Consider the following 22,980-nt stretch of genomic DNA (forward strand, 5'->3'; position numbering starts at 1 on the left):
CACCAGTGCGACTTCACCAACATTGTTCTCCTGTCACCAGGACAGGACGCAGCATTCACAACTGAACAAAACTGGAGAATGGGGTTTGGGGAAGGGTATCATGCTGGGGGAGGGGAAATGGGCTAGGGAACCTCCGGGGCAACAGTGCTGCTGGGGAGAAGGGACCTCCAGCCACAGGCAGGGAATGGCAGTCTAGGGATTAGGGGGCTGCCAGGTTGCCCACCACCCACTGCTCCTGGAGCCCTCAGGCCAGGCCGCAGCCACAGGTGAGGAGCACCAGCTATCACAGGTGTCCCAGCCCCACCAGCCCCATCAGCCCCATCAAATCCTTGCCTGCAGCCGGCTGCCCTCCTTTGGTCTGGAGGGATCATAAGTGCTTCTGTTGCCCAATCTGCCCACTGAGCTACCCCGTGAAGGGGTGAGGAGGTAAGGAAGGACCTGGCCCACCTCGGCACAAAGTCAGGTTTCAGTAGCTGGGTGGCCCAAGGGAGTGGGCACATGAGGGCTCCCATTTGTATTCTGCAGCACTGGGGTGGGGAAATAGGCCGGGGATGCTGGGGATCTGCTCCCCTATTCCACCTTGTTTTACCCACCCACCTGAGTAGGGCCTGGGGTTGGAGTTCATGACCTTCTAGGGCAACGGTTGATCTCGAAAGTCATGGCCCAACCTAGCTGTTGTTCCCCCAAGGCCAAAGGGGGCCAGCCTGGGGGCTGCTGTCCTGGCCCCGTGGAAGCAGATACAAATGAGGGGAGGGACTGATGCTGAGAATAAGTTAGGGTGGGCTGGGGGCTGTGACTCCGTGTCTCTGGGTCAGGTCGGGAACAGTTGGGAACAGTCCTGGTGTGGGTCACTCTGAGACTGGGGTTGTGCCCAGGCCTGTTGGAGATCCAGATGATTCCAGGGTCAAGTCCAGGCCAGTTGGGGTCCAGGGATGGGAAGGGCCAGCCTGGAAACTGGCAGTCTATCCATGGCAATGTGGGGCTGGGTCGGGGTCACTGGTCTTGCATTTGCTGCTTCATCTTCTGCAGCATCTCCTGCATGCGCCTTAGCTGGAGGTGAGGCCAGAACAGTGGAAGATGGTGTGAGAACCGTGACAGGAGAGGCCTGATCAGCAGCCCCAAACCCCCGACCTCCACCAGCCCCTGCTCCTTCCCTGCAGCCCTACTAACCTCCTCATCCTTCATCCTGATGAGCTTTTCTGTCTCAGCATCGGGGGTAGGCAGTGGCAGGATGGGGATGGGGCTCTCCATGCGGCTGTCCTGGGTCAGTTTGCTGTGGGGTAGACAAGAGGGACAGAGTTTGTCTGACACCCTCCACACTACTAAGGCCCTCCCTCCCTTTCTGAGCTCCCACACTGCTGAGCTGGCTCTGGGAAGACAAGATGCACAGGGGGGCTTATCTGGGATGGGGTTGGGGCAAAGCTCAGGTCTGGGTGGGCAGCAGGGGCCAGCCCTCTGTTAGGGAGACGTGGCTGGGGCCATGAGGCACATGATCCAGGTGTGGGTCAGGGCCACGCACCTGGTCATCTGCTGGATGCAGTGTGCACGGTAGTTCTCATAGTGCACGTCGCACGTCACGTCCTTGAGATCATGCATGTGTGTGCGGATGAGCATGTTGCGCAGCTTCACGAAGTCGCAGTGTGCCTGGTTCTCCACTGTGGGGCAGGAGTGGGTGGTGGGTGGGTGCAGGCCCAAGGGAGCCTTCCCACCCCCTTTGCCATGCCCATGCCTGAACTCACCCTCCACGATCCCCCAGGGGTAGAGTCGCCCCCGGACTCGCTGCCCCTTGGCCTCCACCACTGTGTTGCTGCCGATAACTGCGAAGGGCGCGCTCTCCTGGGGAGGGCAGGCAGGTACAAGGGTTCACACCCAGTTAGCATGAGTGTGGGGTCCGTGGCTGAAGAGGGGCGTGGGCATTCAGCACCTGGTTGGCCCTTCCAGCAACATTATCAACAACCTCTCCCAGAGGGGACCCTGGAGTTGCTCAATTCTTTTGGCTTCTCTGAAGCCAGAGCTAGCACAGCTCATACCCCAGAGGCCTCTGCCAGGCTGTGCCCAACCAGGCATATCCCGCCCATTCCGATGCTACCCCTTTGCAGGAACTGCTCCATCCGGCTACCTTCCCTACACCCCTCCCCAGAGCTGACCCCACGCCTCCTGTTAGTGACGCTGACTTTGGCTGGAGCCAAGGTCTCCCCCACCCCCGCCTCCTGTCATGGAGCCACCTGTCCCACGTCTTGGGTTTGGTATTGCCACTCTAGATCCTGGGGCACCCAGAGCCACAACCACCCTCTGGAGCTCAGAATTCTGGGAGCCAGGGCGTGGGCAGGCTTCTGGCCACCAGGCCCCAGGCCAGACCTTTCTGCTGGTGACCCCTTGGAAGAAGACTGAGAAGGAGGGTCTGGGTGGAGGCTGGGTCAGCACCATGCCTTTGGGTCCCGGTGAGTGCTCCGTGATACACGAACCACGTGGGCCCAGACTGCACAAGCTAGTGGGGACATGGGTGACTGTGCCCCCTACCCCAAGCTCTGGGTGAAGAGGCCCTAGTGCCCAGACAAAAAACTCCTGTCCCCACTGGGCTGGACAGGGATGCCTGGCCCCGTGTAAACTGACCTCCAGTCCCCTCCTCTGCCACACCAGGCTGCTCACCTTCAGTTCCCGATCTTGCTGCTTAAAGTCCTCATCCTCGTCAGAGTCACATTCGGGGAACTGGTACACATGGATCCCAAACTTGTCAATCTCCTCCCGGATCTGGGGCAGGGCAAGGCGGTCAGATTTGAGGCTAGCCAGGAACCCAGGGCCAGGGGCACTGGCACCCAGGATCGGCACACCCAGTGTTCTCCATCCCAGAGACCTAGCCCAGGCCCCGCTGCCATGGCAGGCTCACCCGCTCCTTCAGCTTCCGGATCTCGCCAGGGACAAGACAGTCAGCTTTGGCGATGAGGGGTACAATGTTCACCTTCTCGTGCAGAGCCTTCATGAAACCCACATCCACGGGCCGCAGCCTACAGAGAGCACCCAGGGGTAGAGAGGGGCATGGTGGGGGTGGCAGGGTCCTGGGGAGAGGCTGGGATGGGCTGGGCGGGGTTTGTGGTTTGAGTGCACCGACAGCGGATAGGCGGTGGCTGGGACAGCCGTGGGGATCTGTGGAGCCAGGCGGCCCCCTGAGCCCGTTCCCAGGACATTTACGCACCCATGCCCAAAAGGGGAGATGAAATACAGGCAGCAGTGCACACGGTTGTCTTGGATATTCTTGCGGTTGAGGCCGCTCTCGTCTCGGAAATACTGCTCAAACTGCTGGTCCACATAGTCGGTGATGGGCTTCCAGCTGTAGGGAGGCAGGAGGGCCCATGAGGCCAGAAGGGAGGTGGGTCAGCCTAGGCAGACACTGTCCCCCAGCTGAGCTTTCCTCACCACTCGGAGTTGTTGACAGCGTCCCCGAAGCCTGGAGTGTCCACAATCGTGAGCTTCAGCTTGACTCCCTTCTCTTCAATGTCCACCGTGTGCTTCAGGATCTCTACGGTCTGGCTGATGCGCTCTGTGGGAGTTGGGGCATTGTTTGCTGGGGTAACTCCAACTCTCGGCCCCAACCCCACTGGGCAGCCAGGACCCACGTTCTCATTCGTTCTAGTGTCTTGGCCCTGGCCACGTGGCCTGATGGTGGCATTTGGGCCACTCCTCCTGGACCCTGAACAGGAGACCCATGCTGTGGGAAGACAGGGGCAGGGCGTGGACCTGGAAGGGAACCCTGTGAGGGGTCACACAGCAGGGGATGGGGAACCAATCCCAGGGCTCCATGGGGCCCACTCACCCTCAGCACTGAGCAGCTTCCGGTCCTTGTACAAGTCGGTCAGGAAGAGGCTGTGGACCAGTGTGGACTTCCCCAGGCCCGACTCACCTGCCGGCAGGTATAGGGAAAGAGTCAGGTTAAGTCTGAGGTCCCTATGACAGAGCCTAGCTGGCTAACGTTCCGAGCCATCCCACCTGGGAGTCCAGCCCACTCACCGGCCACCATGAGCGTGAAATCGAAGCCCTTCTTCACAGATTTCCGGTGCACCTGATTGGGCAGTGTGGCGAAGCCCACGTACTGCTTGTCGATATCCTGGGGGCCGGGGCGGGGCAAGTCAGGGGCATGCTGGGGTTCCTGGGGCAGTCTGATGCCCTGTTCTCTCCCTACCTGGCTCAGACATGGAGGCGGCAGAGGGTAGAGTCCCCTGGGGGGTGGGGGGAGTTTCAATGGCAGAAAGGGGATGAGGGCCTGTGGGCAAAGGCCTGGTGCTGGAAAGGCTGGCGAGGGGGGCGGCAGGCCTCCTTGCCCCAGCCTCAGTGAGGGGCTTTGCAGGGACCTGACAAGGTGTGTAGAGTTTAGGATGTCTGGCTGCCGCAGGCACAGCGGGGGGAAGAGGGCGCCAGGACCACGACCCCCCGAGACATACCCAAGGCCCCCCAGCCGGGAGAAGCCCCTGACCTCAATACTCACCCCTCCTGAGTGTACCAGGGGGTGGGAGGCCCCATCTGGCCGGGATCCAGCCGCGGAGGTGGCTGGCTGCTGCCACCGAGGCGGAGCAGGGGCTATTTATAGACAGCGGCGCGGAGCCTCCCCCGCCCGCGGGTCGCACTGCCCACCCGCGGCCGCGGCCCCGCCGGCCCCCGACCGGCCCAGACCCTGGGGACCGGCCCGGCGGGCGCACGCACCCTGACCCACTTCGCGCGCACACACCTTGAGTCGCCTCTGGGCCTGGGTCCGCGGCGACAGCAGCTGCTCCACCAGGCGGTCCTGGGGCGCTGCCAGCGAGTCCATCGCGGCGCTGCACCCGCACCCGGACGCGGTCGGGCCCGCGGGGCGGGGCTTCAGGGGCCCCCGCGCGGTGCTGCCTCGAGGCCCCGCTCTCGGGCCGGCTACGCGCGCGGGAGCCGAGGCCCAGGGAAGGGACGTCGCCCACCCGGGGTGCCGCCGACCCCCGAGGCCGTGCGTGCCATGCCTCGGCCCTCGGGCCCGCCGCCCCGGCCGCCCGCCGCGCCGCAGCCACCGCAGGCCCCGCGCCCGCGCCCGCTCCCGCTCCCGCACCCGAACCGGAGGCGGGGCCTCGCGGGCGCCGGCGCGGGGGGGACAGGACCGCGCGGTCGCCGGGAAACTGTTGCCTGGAAATTGGGCCGCGGGCGGGCGGAGCCACGGGAAAGCTGCCGCGGAGGGCAGGGCCGCGCCGGGCGGCGCAGGGCGCGGGGGCGGAGCCTCGCCGCGGGACCCGCCGCCTCGGGCCGGGCCTCGCGACCACCCGCGTGGGTCGGGGGCGAGGGGGGCCGGGCCCGGGCCCGGGGGACGCGGTTGGGGCCGCCGCGCGGCTTCCGCCCGCCAGAGGGCGCCGGGGGAACGCTCCCGGGACCCAGGCGCACGCCCCGGGAAGCGGCCCGCTCACCCCTCCTGTCCTCGCGGGTGGGCCCGGGAACCTCCCGGCGGCGCCCCGGCGCCCCAGCTACCCACGGCCACGCCCCCGTGCTGCTCCCCCCCCGTGCGTGTGCAGGGGGTGCCCGGGGGGGGGCAGGGGTGTTCTTCACTGGCTCGGCCTCCTCGCCCGATGTGTGGGAACTGGGCGGGGGCAAAGCCCGCCTCCCCAGCCTGGACCCACAGCCCCTGCCCCCGGGGGTGGGGGACGCTGAAAGCCGGGGAGGGAGGGTGGGTTAGAGCACTAGGCGCCTACCCGCCCTACCTGCCCTACCCCTGGAGACTTGGAAGCTGCAGCCAGCGCTGGCCACAGCTGCGCCCAGACCACTCCGCGCCAGCGCAGAGCAGAGGTGGCTGGGGAGGCCTGTGGAGTGAACTTACCCCCTCCCGGGATTCGGCTCCCCCAGCTTCCCCGCCGCTCTGACCCTCAGGACTGGCTGGAGCGCTCCAGCCCGGGTAGCCCTGGCCTTCTGTGACCCCCCCGGGGACCCACAGGCACCTCCTGAGCCACCACACCCTTCCTCACCCTTCTCTCCAGGCCTCCACCAAAATCTGAACCAGCCAGTACCAGCTGGGCAGAGGGAGGCTTGGAAAGGAGATGCCACACGAAGAGACATACTCCTTGGACTGTGTGTCAGTGGGGAGAGGTGGCCTCCCAGCTCTTCCCCACCCTGGTCCTCCCTTCTTGGCTCCCCTGGTTGAGTGGCCTCTGTCCATCTGTCCAGACTCATGCTGCTGCTGTGGGCCTGGAGCCACTGCACCTGGGGAGGAGGAGTGGGCACACAGCTGGGAACAGGAGAGTCTTTCATCCAGAGGAGTGCAGAGGGAAGCCACAGGGCACCCCCCTCAGCTCTCCCGGCTGGGCCCTCAGTCCTCGCCCTGAGAAAGCGCCCACACTGGCCCCAGCCCTCTGCCACGCTGACCCGTGGGAGGTGCCTGGGCCAAGTCCCACACAACCTCCACCTGTAGGCCTGCTGTGGACACAGTCCCTCAGCCTAGTCCCCACCCCAACAGGCTGGCATCTCAGGCTCCAGGCATCTCCGAGATGGACACCCCTGGGCCTCAGGCTGAGGAGGAGCCTCAGCACTGCATAGCCCAGTGACTAATGGAGCTTGTCACTCCTAGACTGCCTCAATTTCCCCTTTGGTACTGCATGGCCTCTGAGGAGGCCCAGATCAGAAGGGCAAGAGTCTCACTCCCAGCTCCCAACTCACCTGCCCCATCTCCCCATTCCCTGAGGGAGCTCCAAGGAAGGGACCCTGCCACCCCCTCTCTCTGGCCCCGCGGAGTACAAATATTCCTCGGGGCTTCCTGAGCCATAGACACAGCTGCGCCCACCTCCTCCCGGTGCCTGAGACTCTCGAGGCATTTCCATTCTTAGAATCACTGGAGTCAGCTCTGGAAGCAGCCACCAAAGCTAACAGAGCCGAGTCCACTGCTTGAGACAGGGTGGGGAGTCAGAGGATGGGGGCACAGGGAGCCACCAGAGCTCCCCCAGACCCTCTTTCACAGGATGGATGCACTAAAGCTCAAGTAACACCACAATGCTAACAATGAAACTGCCACATGCTTCCAGCTCCCCGCCCCCCAGATCCCTGGGGAGCCCACCCCAAACACCCGGCTCCCTGGCTTTGTTCCCGGGGCTCCCTGCTCCACCTGCACGGTGCCCCCTTTCTCTGCTCCTAGGGGCAGAGGATGGGTGGGGCGAAGGATCGGCAGACACAGGCCTGAAGGGGTTCACACCTCAGCAGGAGGGGGTCCCTGTGTGGCACTGGGCAGCGGCTGCTCAGTCCGGAGACTCCAAGTGCCTGTAGGCCCAGCAGAAGCTGTGGGGGCTGGTCTCCTGGGCCTTCTCTCTCTCCTTCAAACAATAGCCTGGCAGCATGTGTCCGTGCATCTCAGGCATTGTCTGACCTGCCTTGATATTAAGGCAGCTCCTGGCTCGGGCTCCCAAAGCAGCCCTTGCCAGCAGGGTGAGGTTGAGAGGCCCCTCCCCAAGAGCCTCACCTGTCCCAGGGCTGGGCAGGTCCCTGCCAGGAGACTGGCACCTGGCAGCCAGTGACTCCTGGCCCCCACCCGCCTGCTGGGTGGCTCCTGGGGCTGCCACCGCACCCTGGGCCAGGACTTCAGGGTTCCACCCAGCATCCCTCCACTGTGTAAATCCCTATCCCTGACAAGGGCTGCCGAGGCTACCTTGGTGCCAGAGTCGGGTCCAGAAAATCCTCCAAACACAGCTGAGCTCAACCCAGAGAAGCCCCCCAGTAGGGCTGCCCTGGAGCCCCCTGCCCACCTGGTTATCCCTGCCCACCCCACTCTCAAGGTCTCCCAGCTCTGTTTCATCCCAGCCTCAGCTGGGTTTCACAGTGGGTGCCCAGAGCAGCCTCCTGTCGGGTCCTGCATACCAGGAGGGTGGGGACCAGGCCAACCCCTTTGGGAGGCCATAAACCTATTTGTACCCACTGGGTTGGAAGACCCAGGGCTGGGCACAGGGATGACTCAGGCCAGGCCCCAGAGGCTCCCAGCCTGGGGAAGAGGTCTGGCCGCAGAGGGGCCCACTCAGCTGGGTGTGTGGGGAGAAGCAGCAGAAGATGAACAGGGGTGGGGTGGGGCTGCTCGGGTCTAGGTGCTGGCTCGTGGACCCACACACAGCCCTCCCCTGGCCCGTGGCCTGCCGGTCTGTGGCCTCCCCCAGGACCCCCAGCGCGAGGCCTAAGGCCAGGTCAGGGAGGATGCGCTGGTGCTGGGTCAGTGGGGGAGGGACACCCGCCCATCCCCCGGCCCGGGAGGGGCGCCCGCCCTGCAAGGGTCAGGGGACAGGCCCCGGCGGCCCGGCGCCCCCTCCTCCCCGCCCTCGGAGCTCCGGGCGCGGCGGCGGCGCTGCCCCAGCTGACAATCGGTGGTCGCGACAGGGCGGGACGACGGCCGGCGGGGGCGGGGTCGCGCTCGGGCGCCGGCGGCGCTGGTGCCACAATGGGTGACAGCAGCCGGGGGAGCGGCGGCGCGCACGTACCTGCTTGTCCTCTGCCGGGTCGGGTCGGGTCGGGTCGGGGCCGGGGCCGGGCGGCGGGCGGGGGAGAGAGGAAGACACGGTGAGAGGCGGGCGGCGCGGGGACAAAGGCGCGCGCGGGCGCGCGGCGGGCGCCGGGCTCACCTGGGGTCGCCAGCTTGCTCTTGTACCGCAGGCCCGTGCTCATGGTGGCCGCGGGCGGGGGCACGGGCGGGGCGCGGCGACGAGCGGCGGAGGCCGAGGCCGGCTGCGGGGTGACCGGCCCCTCCGCGCCGCCGCCGCCCGCCCCGCCCGCGCGCCCGCCAGCCAATCGGCGTCCGCCGCGCCCACGCGCGACCCGGCGCGGCCGGGGGGGCGGGGACCCGGGCGCCCCCCAACCGCCCCGCGCCCGCCGCCCCCGGGCCGCGCCCTCGCCTCTGGCCGCCCGCCAGCGCCCCGCCCCGGCCCCGGCCCCGGCCCCGCCCGCCCCTCCGGGCTGCCCGCCCCGCGCCCCGCGCCCCCCGCCCCGCGCCCCCCGCGCCCGGTCCCGGCGGCCTCGGCCTCTGACACTGCCTCCGCGAGGCCCTCCGGGGACCCCAGCCCTCCGCGCCGCACCAGGGACCGGGGAGCCACCAGCCACCGGAGTGGCCGGACAGGGGGTGGTCACCGCAGGAGCCCGATGCCTGGGGCAGGGCGGTGCCAGCCGCCCTCCTGCTCGGCCTGTTCAGGGCCGCGCCCGCCGGGGAGGGAGACACACCTGGACGAGCTGCAAAGGCCAAGCCCCTGGACAGCTGTCTCTCCTGTCTTTTCCTGGCCTATTTTCTGAGATTATTTCTGAAGAGTAACTGAGCTGACATCTGGGACCGAACTTGGCCTGACCTCAAGCCTGCCCGCTGTCCCACCCCCTCCCCAGCTCTGCAGCCTCTGCTCTGCAGACCCACAGCCAGACCCACTACCACCCTGAGAAGGGGGACAGGGAAATCCTAGCTCTCTGTGCTAGAGGGCAGTCGGGGGCACTGAAAGCAGGGCCAGGGCCTGCACCCCATCTGCAGATGGGGAAGCTGAGGGCCCAGACCTTCAGTTACTTGGCAGGATTCACAAGCACCAGTGCCTCCTGTCTCGTGTCACTATCACACTCCCAGGTACCTTTGGCTTCCCTAGAGCCCTCCCCCCAGCCCCCCCCCCCCAGGTGGCACATCTGGAGTCTTCAGTCCCACAGAAAAGGGACAGTCAGGCCTGTGGTCACCAGCTCCCTAGGTAAGGGCCCCCTTAGGAGGAGATGGCCTGCTGCACCTGCCACTCACAAGAAACCCTCCTCTCCCCTAGCCCCTGTGTGCCCCTTCTCCGGTCTGTGGGCCGGTCCATCTCTGAATCACCAGCATCTAGCATAGCGTTGTTTGCTCAATAAATGAAAAAGCCATCATTGCCAAATTCTGTGGCAAAAGCCCATTTCCCCTCTACTGAGACCTCCAGAACTGTGACCAGTGCAGAGATACTCCACAGCCCCGACACCTCATCTGAAGCCTCAGGGCCAGATGTGTTTGGAATTCAGAATCTGTCCTATATCTCGTACATTATATGATATCTCATTAGAACTGCGGCTGCACCTCATAATCAAACAGGTCAAGACGTTTGTCCTGAAATGCAGCTATTCCCACAAACTGGAATAGACAAAGGCCATAATTCAGGGCTGCACCGCAGCTCAGGTCTGCCTTGGTTACAGAGCTTTGAACACTTTTAAGTTTCAGAGCTTTGGGGGGAATTTGGAATTGCCGATAAAAGAATGGGGAGGGAGGGGGCACTGGAAGTAATAGACAGGACTTCTGAGGCTTCATCAGCTCCACAGGCTCGTGGGAACCCCATCTCCGGGGGCCTGGAGCGTTGCAGAAATGGCTCAGTTGGTCAGTGAACACTGACACTTGGACATGGAGCATGAACTGACCCATGCAAGGCTGTGCTTGTGGGGACAAAGGAGGAAGCAGGAACCTGTCCTCCATAAGGCAGATATGTCCCTGCAAAGGGCCCCTTTGGGGCTCCAGGCAGCCCTGGAGCAGGTCTTGGGGGGAGTGGGCTGCGGGGTCCAGGGCATAGCTCGGGCAGAAGGTGGGAGGTGCACGTGTACGAGAATCACGGGCTTTACAACAATTCTGACAACAAGACAACAAGGTGTACCACATAAACATGTCTTCGTTTTTTTTTATTGTTGTTGTTTTTTGTTTGTGTTTGTTAAGGGAAGTGCACTCCAAAAGATTACATACAGAAATGCTGTTGGATTAGGGACCAGTGTTCGAGGTCTGGAGTGGAGCCGTGGAGCAGTGTGGAAAGCAGCTGATGGAGAGAAGACCAGAGCCGCTCCCTGGAAAGAGAAAGTGTCCAGGGCAGGCTGGGTCAATGCCTTCTATGAAATGCCTCCAGGTGACCAAAGGCTGCTGGCCCGGAGTGGGGAAGGGGGGCTCACTCCTTGTCCTGGTGCTCTCATCACCCAGGACAGAGTCCAGGGGAGAGCCCCAAACCCCACCACAGACACACTGCAGCTGCCCCCTGTCTAGCTCAGACCCTTGTGGTGGTGGCACCCATCGACTGACAGGCAACATATCTGCCTGGGACATTTCAGAAGTCAGCACTGCGAGCTGCTGGTCCTGGCCAGAAGATTCATGGGGCGTACCCCCCGATCTCCTAGACGGGACAGCATAAGGCCTCTTTCCCTTTCTCCAGCCTGGATACTGCCAGTGGGACGGCCGAGCAAAACCCTCACCCAGCTCCTGTTTATCGAACAGTGCAACCCCGGGGGTGAGGGGTGACATCGGGACGGGGTGCAAGTGGCAGGGCCCGGCCTGGACACACCGCATTAACCCAGCTAAGGGGCCATGGTCTCCCCGAGTGGGCTCTGAGTCTGCTTCCGCAGCAGGCGGAAGATGTGCTGGCTGTGGTACAAAGAGAAGTAAATAAGACATTCCTGCGTGGAAAAAAAATGCTACTTTTTAATTCACAAGGAAAAGAAGTTAATGAGTGAAAAAATAAGTTACACCCAGAAAAATCTGTTCAACCAACTTGGGCTACAAATAGCTCAATGCTTTCCAGAAAGAAAAAAAAATTCTTTTAGTTAAGAGATTCTCAAGAGACTGCATTCAGCCCATGCGGTGTCTCCCTCCCCCTTTGCACAGACTTGTGGGCGTTGGTGTGGTCACACAGGATGGAAGGTGGCTCACAGCAAACCACTGTGATGGTGATGAGAGGACAAAGGGAGGCGAGTGAGGCAGGTGTGGGGTTCAGAGGTTTGCTTCAGGTGACACACAGATGTCAGGGGCAACAGGGGCCACCAGTGACAAAGCCCCAGGACATTCTGTTCATCTTAGGACAAGGACCGAGGGCAGGCTGGGTACCATGCATTGGACCCCTGAGACCCCCTCACAGAGGTATTGGGGGAAAGGACCTGCAAGGTCACGCCTGCCCGCAGAAGTCAGACCATGGCCCTGAGAAAAGGGTCACCATAAGAAAGGAGAGACACATGTCCCTTTGTCTGGACAGAGGCACCGCAAGGAAGGACCTTATAGCAGCTCACACTGAAGCCACTTGAGAGAAATCTTCCCAAGGAAAATGGAAATCTCATCTGGCTTCCTGCACTAGGATAGCACACAGGGCCACAGACTCCAAGTGCCGGGGACAGTGACATCACCCTGGGCCGAGCCCTCTGGAAGCTGGGGACTTGAGGGACAGCATGGAAAGAATAAGACAGACCAGATCTTCCCTTTGGGACTTCAGGTATCCCAGAAACTGGGGGCCCTGGGGTGCCCCTTCCTGCCCTGACCGTCCCTGGAGGAGCCCTGGCAGTGGGGGTGACTCTCTCCCCTTGCCTGGCAGCTGGTGGGGCCCTCCTTGAGGGGAGTGACAGCGGAGGCCCAAAGTAAGGCTTGAGGCTGTGGTTCATGGAGTCCACCTCAGTGACCCCCAAGGCGGGGCTTGTGTCTTTCAAATCACTCCCAGGAATTTGTCGCTGGGTATGGGACCAGTGTGCGGAGCAGGCCAAGACGGAGGAAGAACAGAGAAGAGGGCTTGTGCTCCCCCCTTAGTGCTGCCCCTGCCCACCTGCTCCACCAGCTTCCACATCCAGCCCTGCCTGCTGCCTTCCCTCCAGCCACGCTGTCCTGGACACTTATGTGCAGTGTCCTCCAGCTTTGGGGGGACTGTACCCCAACGTCCCATGTCCCCTTGCTGAAGCGCACACTCCTCTGTGCAGTGCCGGGCTGTGGACAGGGCTCTGGGCCGGGGTCGAGTGGTTCCTGTCTCCTGCTGGCATTCTCAGCTTCCCTGGTCTCAGAGGGTGGTTCCTCGGTCTTCTGGAAGGTGAGCTCATTCTCCCTACCCCCATTCTGTCAACCGTCCCCCTACCTACCTGGCCCTCTCTGGGGCAGCCCCAATACCTGCTGGGAATGGGGGTCATGGCTGAGCAAAGATCAGGAGCGGAGGTTCACGGCGTGGTGAGACCAAACAGCTGAACCCAGGACCTCCTGGCCCAAGCCTCACCCCAGCAAAGAGGTATCACTTGTCCCCAGGCCTGCCCCCGGACTAGGCCCCAGTCGGGCAGCCCTGACTGACCCTGAACTCCATCAACTCGGTGACCGGATGCCCTCCTGCCCCCTGCCCCTGTCTGCTCGTGGGCGTCGCTCCCATGCCCTGGTCCCTGCTGGTGCTGGTGCTCTGGCTCAGCCATACCCGTGAGGAGACCCGACACTGTTCCTAGTCCCTGGGGCTCCCAGTCAGAAGGGCCACCTGCTCCCGCCAGCGCATCCTGCAGCTCGGTGCCTCCCTGCGTCCGCTGCTCAGACAGCTCGTCCCTGCCCCGCTGGGTGGCGGGGGCCACCTGGGGGCCCAGGCCTCGGAGCCTCCCCGTGGTCCGCAGCCCCTCCCGCCTGCCCGAGTGGGGTGCTCTGGGGGTGGCTGTCGCCAGGGGAGTGTGTGTGCGGCGAGGAGCTGTTGGAGGCCTTTCTTGATCTCCTTGTTAGAGAAACGGGAGGGGGTCACGGCTCCCTCACCCGCCGGAGCAGAGCGTGCAGCTGCCCCGCCAGGAGGGTGCTGCCCAGCCCCGTTAAAGCGGCCTGTGTGTCGCAGGGGACAGAGCAGGGTTCCAAGTGGGGCAGGGCCACGGTGCACGCCGAGTCCCCCATTCACTGGGCAGCTGGCGGAAGGCTACAAAGGGCGCCTGTGCTCCCGGGCAGTGAGCCACAGGGGGACCTGGGGACCCGGAGCAGCGGGCCCTGGGCTCTCTCCCTGGCAAGGGTCAGCGGGGGGCGGCGTGGACCTCCAGCTACGTCGGGGACAAGGTCCCTTCAGGCGTTCTGAGAGAGAAGGCAGCGCAGGGCAGGAACAGGAGTGACAGGGACCCAGGGTGCGGGGGCACCCAGCGCAGAAGAGCTGCCTGACCCAGGGGCCCTCCCGAGGCGTCCACACGAGGCCATAGGGGGGCGGACAAGACCTCCTCCGGGGTGTCAGCGCCCCTGTAGGGCCCGGCCTTGGCCGCAGCTCTGCGGTCTTAAGCGAAGCCTCAGGCGGAGGCACGAGATGCGCCAGCGTGCCTCTCCTGGAGGCTTTCATGCTCCATAAGCCCCTCGTCGCAGGCAGAGCGTGGGCCCCGAGCACGGCTGGGCTGGAGCGAAGCTTCGCAATCCTTCCCTGAACCTGCCTCCCCACCAGACAAGGCCAAGTGTCAGGATTCCAAAGGCTGCCTCAGCTTCCCCCTGTACCCCGGCTCCTGGGTCCGCTGTTGAGCATCAGGCCGCGACAGGACAGGAAATACCCCCCACACACACCAATAAACAGGATGCAGGGAGGACGCTGGCCTCTGCCACCCAGCCACGCAGGCCATGCCCCTTGCTGGCCTTGGCACCTGCCCCGTCCACAGCCCCCTGCCCCAGGCTGGCTGGCCATGGGGCCCTGGCACCACCCAGGGAGGATGCACTGCCTGTCACGCCCAGGCATACACCAGGGCCCTCAGAGCAGGTGTCAGTCACCTGGTTTCCATGGTCCCTGGTGACTCAGGCTCTCCTGCCATGTGCTGCTGCAGGCTGTGGGGGACCCCGGTGCCCTACCCTGGCCACACCGCCGAGGTGGCTGAGGCGAGAGGCAGAGAGGCCTGGGTGGGACATCTGTTCCCTCCTCCAGGGTGAGGACAGGGGCTCTCCCTTCTTGCTTTCTGCTCCCCGGTGGCCAGTCCCCACTGGGTATTCCTTGCACACTCACGGCAGACCAGAGCCACGCCGGGCCGCCTGTCAGTGGGAGACAGACCAGCCACCACACACCCGAGGCCTCCAAACTCCTTCCACTGGATCAGGCCAAATGTCTCAGGTGTGTGGCCGGCCAGAGCCAGGCTCGACAACGTGTGCATGAAGGTCCGTGTTCTGTAGCAGGATGCTCTGTGCTGAAGTTGGTGCCTGCCCCTTCCCTGTTCCAGAGGCTCTTTAAAGTGAAGCCCTGGGTGTGTACGTGGGTGCTCCTCTGAGGCGGCTGGGAACCACTGGCAAGGTCTTCTCTAGATGGGACAGCAGTGGGAGATGGAGCCCCGAGCCTGGGCAGCTTTTGCAGGGAAGGAGAGCCCTTCAACATCGCCAGTGGCTCGGGACGGCCTGGGCTTGGCCGCCAAGCATCGGTGCTTCTGGCCAGCGTTCAGACCAAAGACGCATCACCAGGGTGCACTTGGGTGCTGGATCTGGAAAGTGGGACCTCTAGGGAAAAGGAATCACTCGGACTCACTCCCCTCCCTTGGGCTCTTGCCATAAGGCTCATTTTTGCGGTCACGATACTTCCTAACCACCCACAGGTGCCGGCGTGTCCTAGGGTGAGTCCTGCCTCATGCTCTTGCCTGGTGAGAAAGCCGCATGTGGCCTTGCTGGCAGGGCACATTGCTGATGTGTTAAACTGGCCCTCCTTCCAGAACTTCCCAGGCAGCTGCGGGCCACAGGCCGAGCGTGCCTTTTGCCTGCACAGTGGCCGCCAGCGCTGCCCGGTTGAATCACGGGGCAGCACAGGTAAGACAAAGTGGTGAGTGCCAACCTTCTCTCCCGGTTCTCACACTGCATGGGTGGGGGTTGGAGTCAACATGCCACAGGTCCCCATAGAATGCTGCCCACAGAGGCCTGAGGAGCCACCTGAAGCAGGGCAGAGGGGTCCTAGGGGTTGTAGACAAATCAGGGCCGGGAAAGCAGGGAAATCTGTAGAGCTGGGGGTGACAACATGCACTGTGAGGGTGTTGCTGAACTGGTCTCCCCACTTGCATGCTGCTGGGAGCAGGACCAGCATGCCAGGTGTGGGCTTTGCTGTGGGACAGCATCCAAAGCTCTGCCAGGACCCCTGCCAGGGTCTGGGCCCATGACTCCCATAACAGGCACCAGTGTGACTGTGACCTGGGGTCTAACCAGAGCACCTCTGAGGCCTCCCATCCCTGCCCCAGGCCGCAGGCCTAGCCATCCTGAGGTCTGGAGCAGGCCTGCCTCAGGGTCCCCATCCATACCCAGGGGGACTGTCTTGGCTGCATCTGGTATTCAAGATGATTTTGAGCCTCAAAAACAGAGACCGTCAACAAGAAAAAGACCACCTAGTTCCCAAATGGGCAAAGAACCGAACTGATGTTTCTCTCAAGAGGAGCCAGCCGGAGACGGGGGCTGGAGATTCCTGAGATGCACCTCATCCCAGGCTTGCCACCCCGGCCCGCACACCCAGCCTCCTGTGGGCCTTCCCACGTGCAGCCCGGACCTTGGGCCATTTTCAAAGACCTTTCTGAGGACCACGACGACCTAAGCTTCCTGGCTTCTATCCATATGGCCCAATGTCAGGCCACACCCCTCCTGCCAAGCTGAGCCCAGGAACTGCCCCCAGCTTCCTTCCTCTCCCCTCACTTGGCAAGAAACTTTCCATGCCTCCTCCCTTGTGACTCATCTTGGCACCCCCTGTCTTGACTGGGAGCCCCCTCCTGTGCTCCCTCCTGGCATCCCAGCATTCCCAGGAGTTGGCACAGCAGATGCTCTCAGCAAGGGCTGAGTGGAAGAGGGCCAAGGGGCATTCACGTACAGAGATGCCTGAGCTCCAGACTGACGGACACCAGGACGTGACAAGGGAGCCTGTTTGGGGGAGGGATGCAGGCAGGGCCTCCCGGAACTCCAGAGAGGAGACAACTGTGACATGGAGTGGGAGGACGCCAAGAATGGAGAGAGGCCCACAGCGGTGGTCTTGGTGCCAGAGTGGTGATGGATGGCGTTCTAGGCTTTTCCAAATATTCGTACAGCTCAAGGCGATTCCAGAGGGGAGATGGGTAAACGAAGCAAGGAGTGGTGGTCTGGGAGGAGGATATGAGAACAGAGACCCTCAGTGTGTTGGTAGGCTGTGTCATTACTAGGAGAGGAAGGGGCCTGGAAATAGCTAGAGTTATGGGGGACAAGTGTGCTCGAGTCCCCCCATGGCCCCCATCTCGACCCAGCAAAATCCAGTCCCAGTGCCCCCCTTCCCCCACACCAGGCAGGCCACTGTTGGGAGTACAGTGGCGTTGGGCAGAAGCCATCAGTCCGATCCACAGATGTGCTCTTCCCCAGCCCCACGAGGTCACTGGAGAAGCTCCCTGGGGGGAGCTCACCCATAGGACTATAGCTGTTTGGCTGCCCGGCCTTGTCCCTGGCATAGAGAATGTCTTTAATAGCTGATGCTTTTTGAGACTCATGAAAGAGGCACACAGATGCTGTGGATGTGGAGTACGGGACAGACAAAGGTCGCCTGTAGGATATCACAGCCTTGGGTGGTGAGGCCCCATGGCAAGGGGCCAAGGGCACGCTGGGCCCAGGAAGCCTTGGGCTGCACTGGCTGTGCTCATATCCTCACAGATTTGCTCTCCTCTCACCCCGAGGGTGGCCATATGAGCAAGCCAGTCATCAGAGTTCATATGTATCTTCAATTAAACTTGTTATTTTGAGGTGGAATTGTAAGAAATAATACAGCGAGATCTCATTCACCTACTTTCCCCCAATTGTAACATCTTGCAAAACAATATTATATATCACAATCCACCCCCCTTTAACCTAGGAGCTTCCATCTCTATAATGTTGTCTTTTTATGAATGTCACATCAATGGGATCATATAGTTTATGGCTTTTGGGCATTGGCTTTTTTCACTCGGCGTAATCATCTGGAGATTCATCAGCTTGCTGTGTGTGTACGCAGCTCCTTCGTTTTTTACTGCTGAGTAGTATTCCGTGGCATGGACATACTGAGGCTTATTGAGCCATTCACCTGTTGAAGGACATCTGAGTTGTTTTCAGATTCTAGCTGTTACGAATATAGCTGCTGTGAACGTTCATGTGTGGGTCTTCGTCTGAATGTAGTTTTCATTTCTCTGGGAGAAATGCCCAGGCGTGCTAGCCTATGATAATTGCAAATTTCGGTTTTTAAGACACTGCCAAACTATTTTCTAGAGTGGTTGAACCATTTCCATTCTCACCATCCGTGTAGGAATGATTCGGTTTCTCTGCATCCTCACCAGCAGTTGGCACCATCACTTTGCCCCCTATTCTTCAACGTGTAATGATATTTCACTGTGGTTTTTTTTAAAAAATATTTTATTTATTTATTCATGAGAGATCCAGAGAGAAAGAGGCAGAGACACAGGCAGAGGGAGAAGCAGGCTCCATGCAGGGAGCCCGACTCGGGACTCGATCCCGGGACTCCAAGATCACGCCCTGGGCCAAAGGCAAGCGCTAAACCGCTGAGCCACCCAGGCTGCCCCTCACTGTGGTTTTAATTTGCATTTCCCTCATGGCTAATGATGTGCTTTTCGTGGGCTTATTTGCCATTTGTATATCCTCCTTGGTGAGATGTCTATTCACGTCTTTTGCTTGTGTTCTAATTAGATTAGTTATTTTTTTGTTTGTTTTTTTACTGTTGAGTTTTGAGAGTCCTTTGTATATTCTAGATAGTAGTCTATTGGATATATCATTTGTGAATATTTTTGCCTAGACTATAGTCTGTCTTTTCATACTTTTAACAGGGGCTCTTTTGCTGAGAAAAGTTTTAAATTTTAATGGAGTCCAATTGATAATTTTTTAAAAAGGATTTTATTTATTTATTTATTTATTTATTTATTTATTTATTTATGAGAGATACAAAGAGAGAGAGGCAGAGACACAGACAGAGGGAGAGGCAGGCTCCCCACAGGGAGCCTGATGTGGGACTTGATCCCCGGACCTGGGATCATGCCTTGAGCCGAAGGCAGACACTCAACCACTGAGCCACTCAGGCGTCCCTATAGTTTTATTTTTAAATTTAAGTCCACAATTTTATTTTGAAGTATTTTTTATATAAGGTACATGATTTAGGTTGAGTCTCTTTTTTGCCTTGGGGTGTCTAATTGTTCCAACAATGTTTGCTTCATCCTTTCTTCACTGAGTTGCTTTTGAGCTTTTGTTCAAAATCAGTTGGGCATGTTTATGTGGATCTATTTCTTGAGGGGTTCTCTACCCTGTTTCACTGACCTATGCGTCTATCCCTTTGCTAATACCATACAGTTTTAATAACTATAGCCATAGAACACATACACATTATATTTTATATATTAATAAATATTAATAAATAAATTAAATATCTAAATAAATAATTATAAATTAATATATATTAATAAATTTATAAATTAATAAATATATTAATAAGGTAGACTATTTCTTCTCATTTCAGCAAGGTTGCAGAGTACAAGATCAATATATAAAAATCCATTGCATTTCTATATAACAGCAATGAACATGTGGAAACCAAAATTATAAATACAATACCATTTACAATCTTCCAAAAAAATGAAATACTTAGTGTAAGTCTAAAAAAAAAAGACACAAATAGGATTAACATGCTGAGACAACAAAATACAGATGAGAGAAATAAAAGAAAATCTAAACAAAAGGAGTGACATACCATGTTCATGGATTGGAAGACTCAAAATTGTAAAGATGTCAGTTCTCCTCATCTTGATACATAGTTGCTATTCCTATCAATTTATATAAAAATACCAGAATTCCTACAAGATTTTTTGTAGATATGGTTAAGGTTATTCTAAAATTAATGTGGAAAGGCAAAGGAGCTAGAATAGCAAGCAATGTTATTTTAACCCACTTAACGTAAATTGGGCATTTCACTTTTTGTTTTGTTCTAAATTATTTTATCGAGGTAGAATTTTTATGCAGTGAAATGGAAGACCTTAAATGCTCAATTAATAGGTATTGTCAAATATATAGAACCATGTAGCCAAAACCCCAATCAAGACCTCATTTTCATTGTCCTGTAAAGTTTCCTGTGCCTCTTCCCAGTTAATTCCGACCACAGTCACACTTGCCCCAGCCCCACATAACTGTGGATCTGCTTTCTATCACTGCAGAATAATTTTGCCTATTTTAGGACTTCAAATAAATAGAGTTATACAATACCTACTTTCAAAAACTCTGACTTTAACTCAGCATAATTATCTTGAGACTTATCCATGTTCCTAAGTGTATCAATAGGTCATTTTTTACAGCTGAGTAATATTCCCTTGTGTAGATATGCCAAAACTTGTTTATCCATTCACTTGATGGACATTTGGGTTGTTTCCAGTTTTAGGCTATTACAGATACAGCAGCTATGAATATATATGTTTCAACGTATATTTCCCTTCCCCTTGAGTAGAATGGCTGAATCACATAGGTATATGTTTAATATTATAGGAAACTGTCAACTGCTTCCATAGAGGTGGTGCCATTTTACTTCCAGCAGCAATATATGAGAGTTCTAGTTGTTCTGTAGCCTAGTCAATACTTTTTGGGGTCAGTCTTTTATTTTAGCTATTTTAATGGTTGTATATGGATAGCTCATTATGGTTTTTGTTTTTATTTCCTTGATGGTTAATGATTCTGAATATTTCTTCAGTGCTTATTGGCCATTTTATATGTTTTCTTTTTTTAAGATTTTAAAAATTTATTTATTCACAAGAGACACACACACACAGAGAGAGAGAGAGAGAGAGAGAGAGAGGCAGAGACACAGGCAGAGGGAGAAGCAGGCTCCATGCAGGGAGCCTGATGAGGAACTCGATCCTGGGACTCCAGGATCACGCCCTGGGCCAAATTCAGGCTCTAAACCACCGAGCCACCCAGGCATCCCCTATATGTCTTCTTTTGTGAAGTGTCTATTCAATTATTTTGCCCATTTAAAATTAGATTATCTTATTATTGATTTGCAGGTATTTTTAAAATGCATTCTGGGTACAAATTTAGCTTCACATAGGTTCACTGCAGATATTTTCCCCCAGACAATGGCTTGATTTTCAACCTCTTAATGGTGTTTTTGAGAAATAAATGTTCATAATTTTAATAAATTTGAATTTATCAGTTTTTTAATATTTCATGCTTTCTTTGTTCTCTCCAAGAAATCTTTACCTACTTATATCAAGGTCCAAATATATTCTTCTGTGTTTCTTCTAGAAAGTTTAAAATTTCAACGTTATGTTTAAGACTATGATCCAGCTTGAATTCATTTTTATGTGTAGTGCTAGGTAGATGTCAAAGTTCATTCTGTCAGCCCCCCACCCCCAGCTTATCCAATAGTCCTAACACCATTTATTGAAAAACTGGCTTTCCCTATTGGATTGCCATGACACCATGGATGAAAATAAAGATTTTGGAGATACATGATTCTTGATTCTTTTCTGAAACAATGATCTGTAACCACATAACAATTCAAAACTTTGTGGCTTAAGCATCAGTTTAGATATTTTAGTATCTATCATGGATTCCATGGGTCAGAAATTCAGGAGGGCTCAGCTGGGTAGTTCCTATGATTTCAGGCAGAGAATGTCTGGAGTTAAAGCAGCTGGCTGGACATCTCCCTTTCCATGAAGTCTCAGGGCTTCTTTATATCATCTCTGCAGGTGGGCTAGTCTGACAACTGGCTCTGGAGCTGAGCTAGCCTGGGTCCTGAAAGCATGGAGGCCTCAAGGCCCTAAGCACAAGTACCCCAGCCTCAGAAGTTGCACAGCATCACTTCTGTTGTAATCTATTTTTTATAAGATAGTATCAGATCACTCACGTTCAGGGGGTGAGTATCAAGGCTTTAGGAGCACATGTAGGATGGAAGACACCATCGTGGCCATCTCTGAAAAATACAATCAGTAAAAACTCATCCTGTTTTGGGGTCAATCTTTTCTCTCTGTGTTCTGCAGACTGGATAATCTATATTGATCTGTTTCTGGCCAGCAGGGTGGGGGTGGAGCTGGTGGCAAGGAGACTCCTCCATCGAGGTGACGGAGGCCTACAGGACGAGGGCAGGATGGTGGAGAGGAGTGGGCCCATCCAAGCCCATCAGGGATGACTGCAACAGACACTGTGGGAGAAAGCGTGTGCCCGTGGGACCCCAGTGTGCCTCGGAGACATGGTGCTGAGTACAGGAGTCTGGGCCCCACGAAGGATGTGTTCCGGGAGCTGAGGGCTGCAGGGTGGGGGGGTAGGTGATGGGGTTCAGGGGCATGGCAGGGGAGCTGGGGCGGTGGGCGGCTTGGTGGGCCTGGGAGTGATGCTGAAAGCCCAGCCCGCGGCTGCACGGCCCTGACTCGTGTTTGAGTTGGCCGGGGTTCGCGTGGAGGACGGGGGAGCTGAGTGCTGCCGTCTCGGGCTCCAGGGGAGGCGCTGAGTGAGAGGGCGCATTCCGTGCCGGCGGCCGCCTGCTGGAGGACCCCGAGGACAGGCCTGGCGCTGTCCTGGCTGCGGGGGGGGGGGGGGGGGGTGGGGGGTGGGGGGGGATGGGACACTGGGCTGTGTTCCGCTGGCTCTCTCTAACGGTCAGCACCCCCGGGGCCCACAGAGTCTCAGACCATCTCTGTGTTTTTCCAGAGTAGACAACCCCCCTTCCCAACTCACAGATCCAAAGGGATCCCTAGGAAACCACCGTTGACAGCAGGTCAAGCAGCTGTAACCCTGCCCCAAGGTGGCTGTGCTGCCTTCAGGAAACGCCCCAGCTTCTTGGGTCCAATCCAGGGGTGGGGACCACCCAGCCCCTCCCCCTTACGCTGTCTCCCTGGCTCCACCATCTCCCTCTTTTCCCTCAGGCTGAACCCCATCCCACCTCAGGGCCTTGCTTGTCCTTGTCTCCTGGAGGCTGGCTCCTCCTTGCTGCCATCTCAGCCCACTGGCCTTGCCCGATGGACTGCTCCGCCTCGGCGCCACCACCGCATCTGTCTTGGGCACACGTGGGTTTTCATTTCTGTGTCAGTGTCCCCCTCGCATGAACCCAACCCCTGAGGGCAGGCCCCTGGCCCGTCTGGTTCACATGCTTCCCCGTGACACATAACGGGCACAGTGCACGGAACCCATGGGGTCGAAGCAACCGTCTCCCACAGACACCCGCCCAAGGGAGCCTCATGGGTTTTGTTTTGGCCTGTTGCGGTGTAGGCAGTGAGGGACCTTGGTGAGTGCAGGAAAGGCACCCGTGGAAGAGGCTGCGGCCGCGGAGTTCGGGCGGGGCCTGCACTCCTGGGCCCCTGCCCCAGAACCCTGGGCCC

The 22,980-nt window shown here is 58.4% G+C and overlaps 1 protein-coding gene across 2 annotated transcripts; it reads right to left on the bottom strand.

Moving 5' to 3' along the window:
- Positions 1-6: 6 nt before the first annotated feature.
- SEPTIN5 (septin 5) lies at positions 7-8,740 on the bottom strand. Of its 2 annotated transcripts, XM_041729425.1 has the most exons (12): positions 8,595-8,740; positions 8,454-8,464; positions 4,006-4,102; positions 3,812-3,898; positions 3,415-3,538; positions 3,194-3,328; positions 2,888-3,005; positions 2,650-2,751; positions 1,740-1,836; positions 1,520-1,655; positions 1,171-1,273; positions 7-1,050 (listed from the first exon to the last, which is right to left on the bottom strand). In XM_041729425.1, the coding sequence occupies exons 1-12, from the start codon at positions 8,635-8,637 to the stop codon at positions 994-996; spliced, it is 1,110 nt and encodes a 369-aa protein (XP_041585359.1). In that variant the 5' UTR covers positions 8,638-8,740; the 3' UTR covers positions 7-993. The 2 variants fall into 2 exon arrangements, with proteins under 2 accessions (XP_041585359.1, XP_041585358.1); XM_041729424.1 differs by lacking the exons at positions 8,454-8,464; positions 8,595-8,740 and adding an exon at positions 4,721-5,052.
- Between the last annotated feature and the right edge of the window lie 14,240 nt (positions 8,741-22,980).

The sequence above is a fragment of the Vulpes lagopus genome, chromosome 14, assembly GCF_018345385.1.
Source record: "Vulpes lagopus strain Blue_001 chromosome 14, ASM1834538v1, whole genome shotgun sequence".
NCBI classification, from domain to species: Eukaryota; Metazoa; Chordata; class Mammalia; order Carnivora; family Canidae; genus Vulpes; species Vulpes lagopus.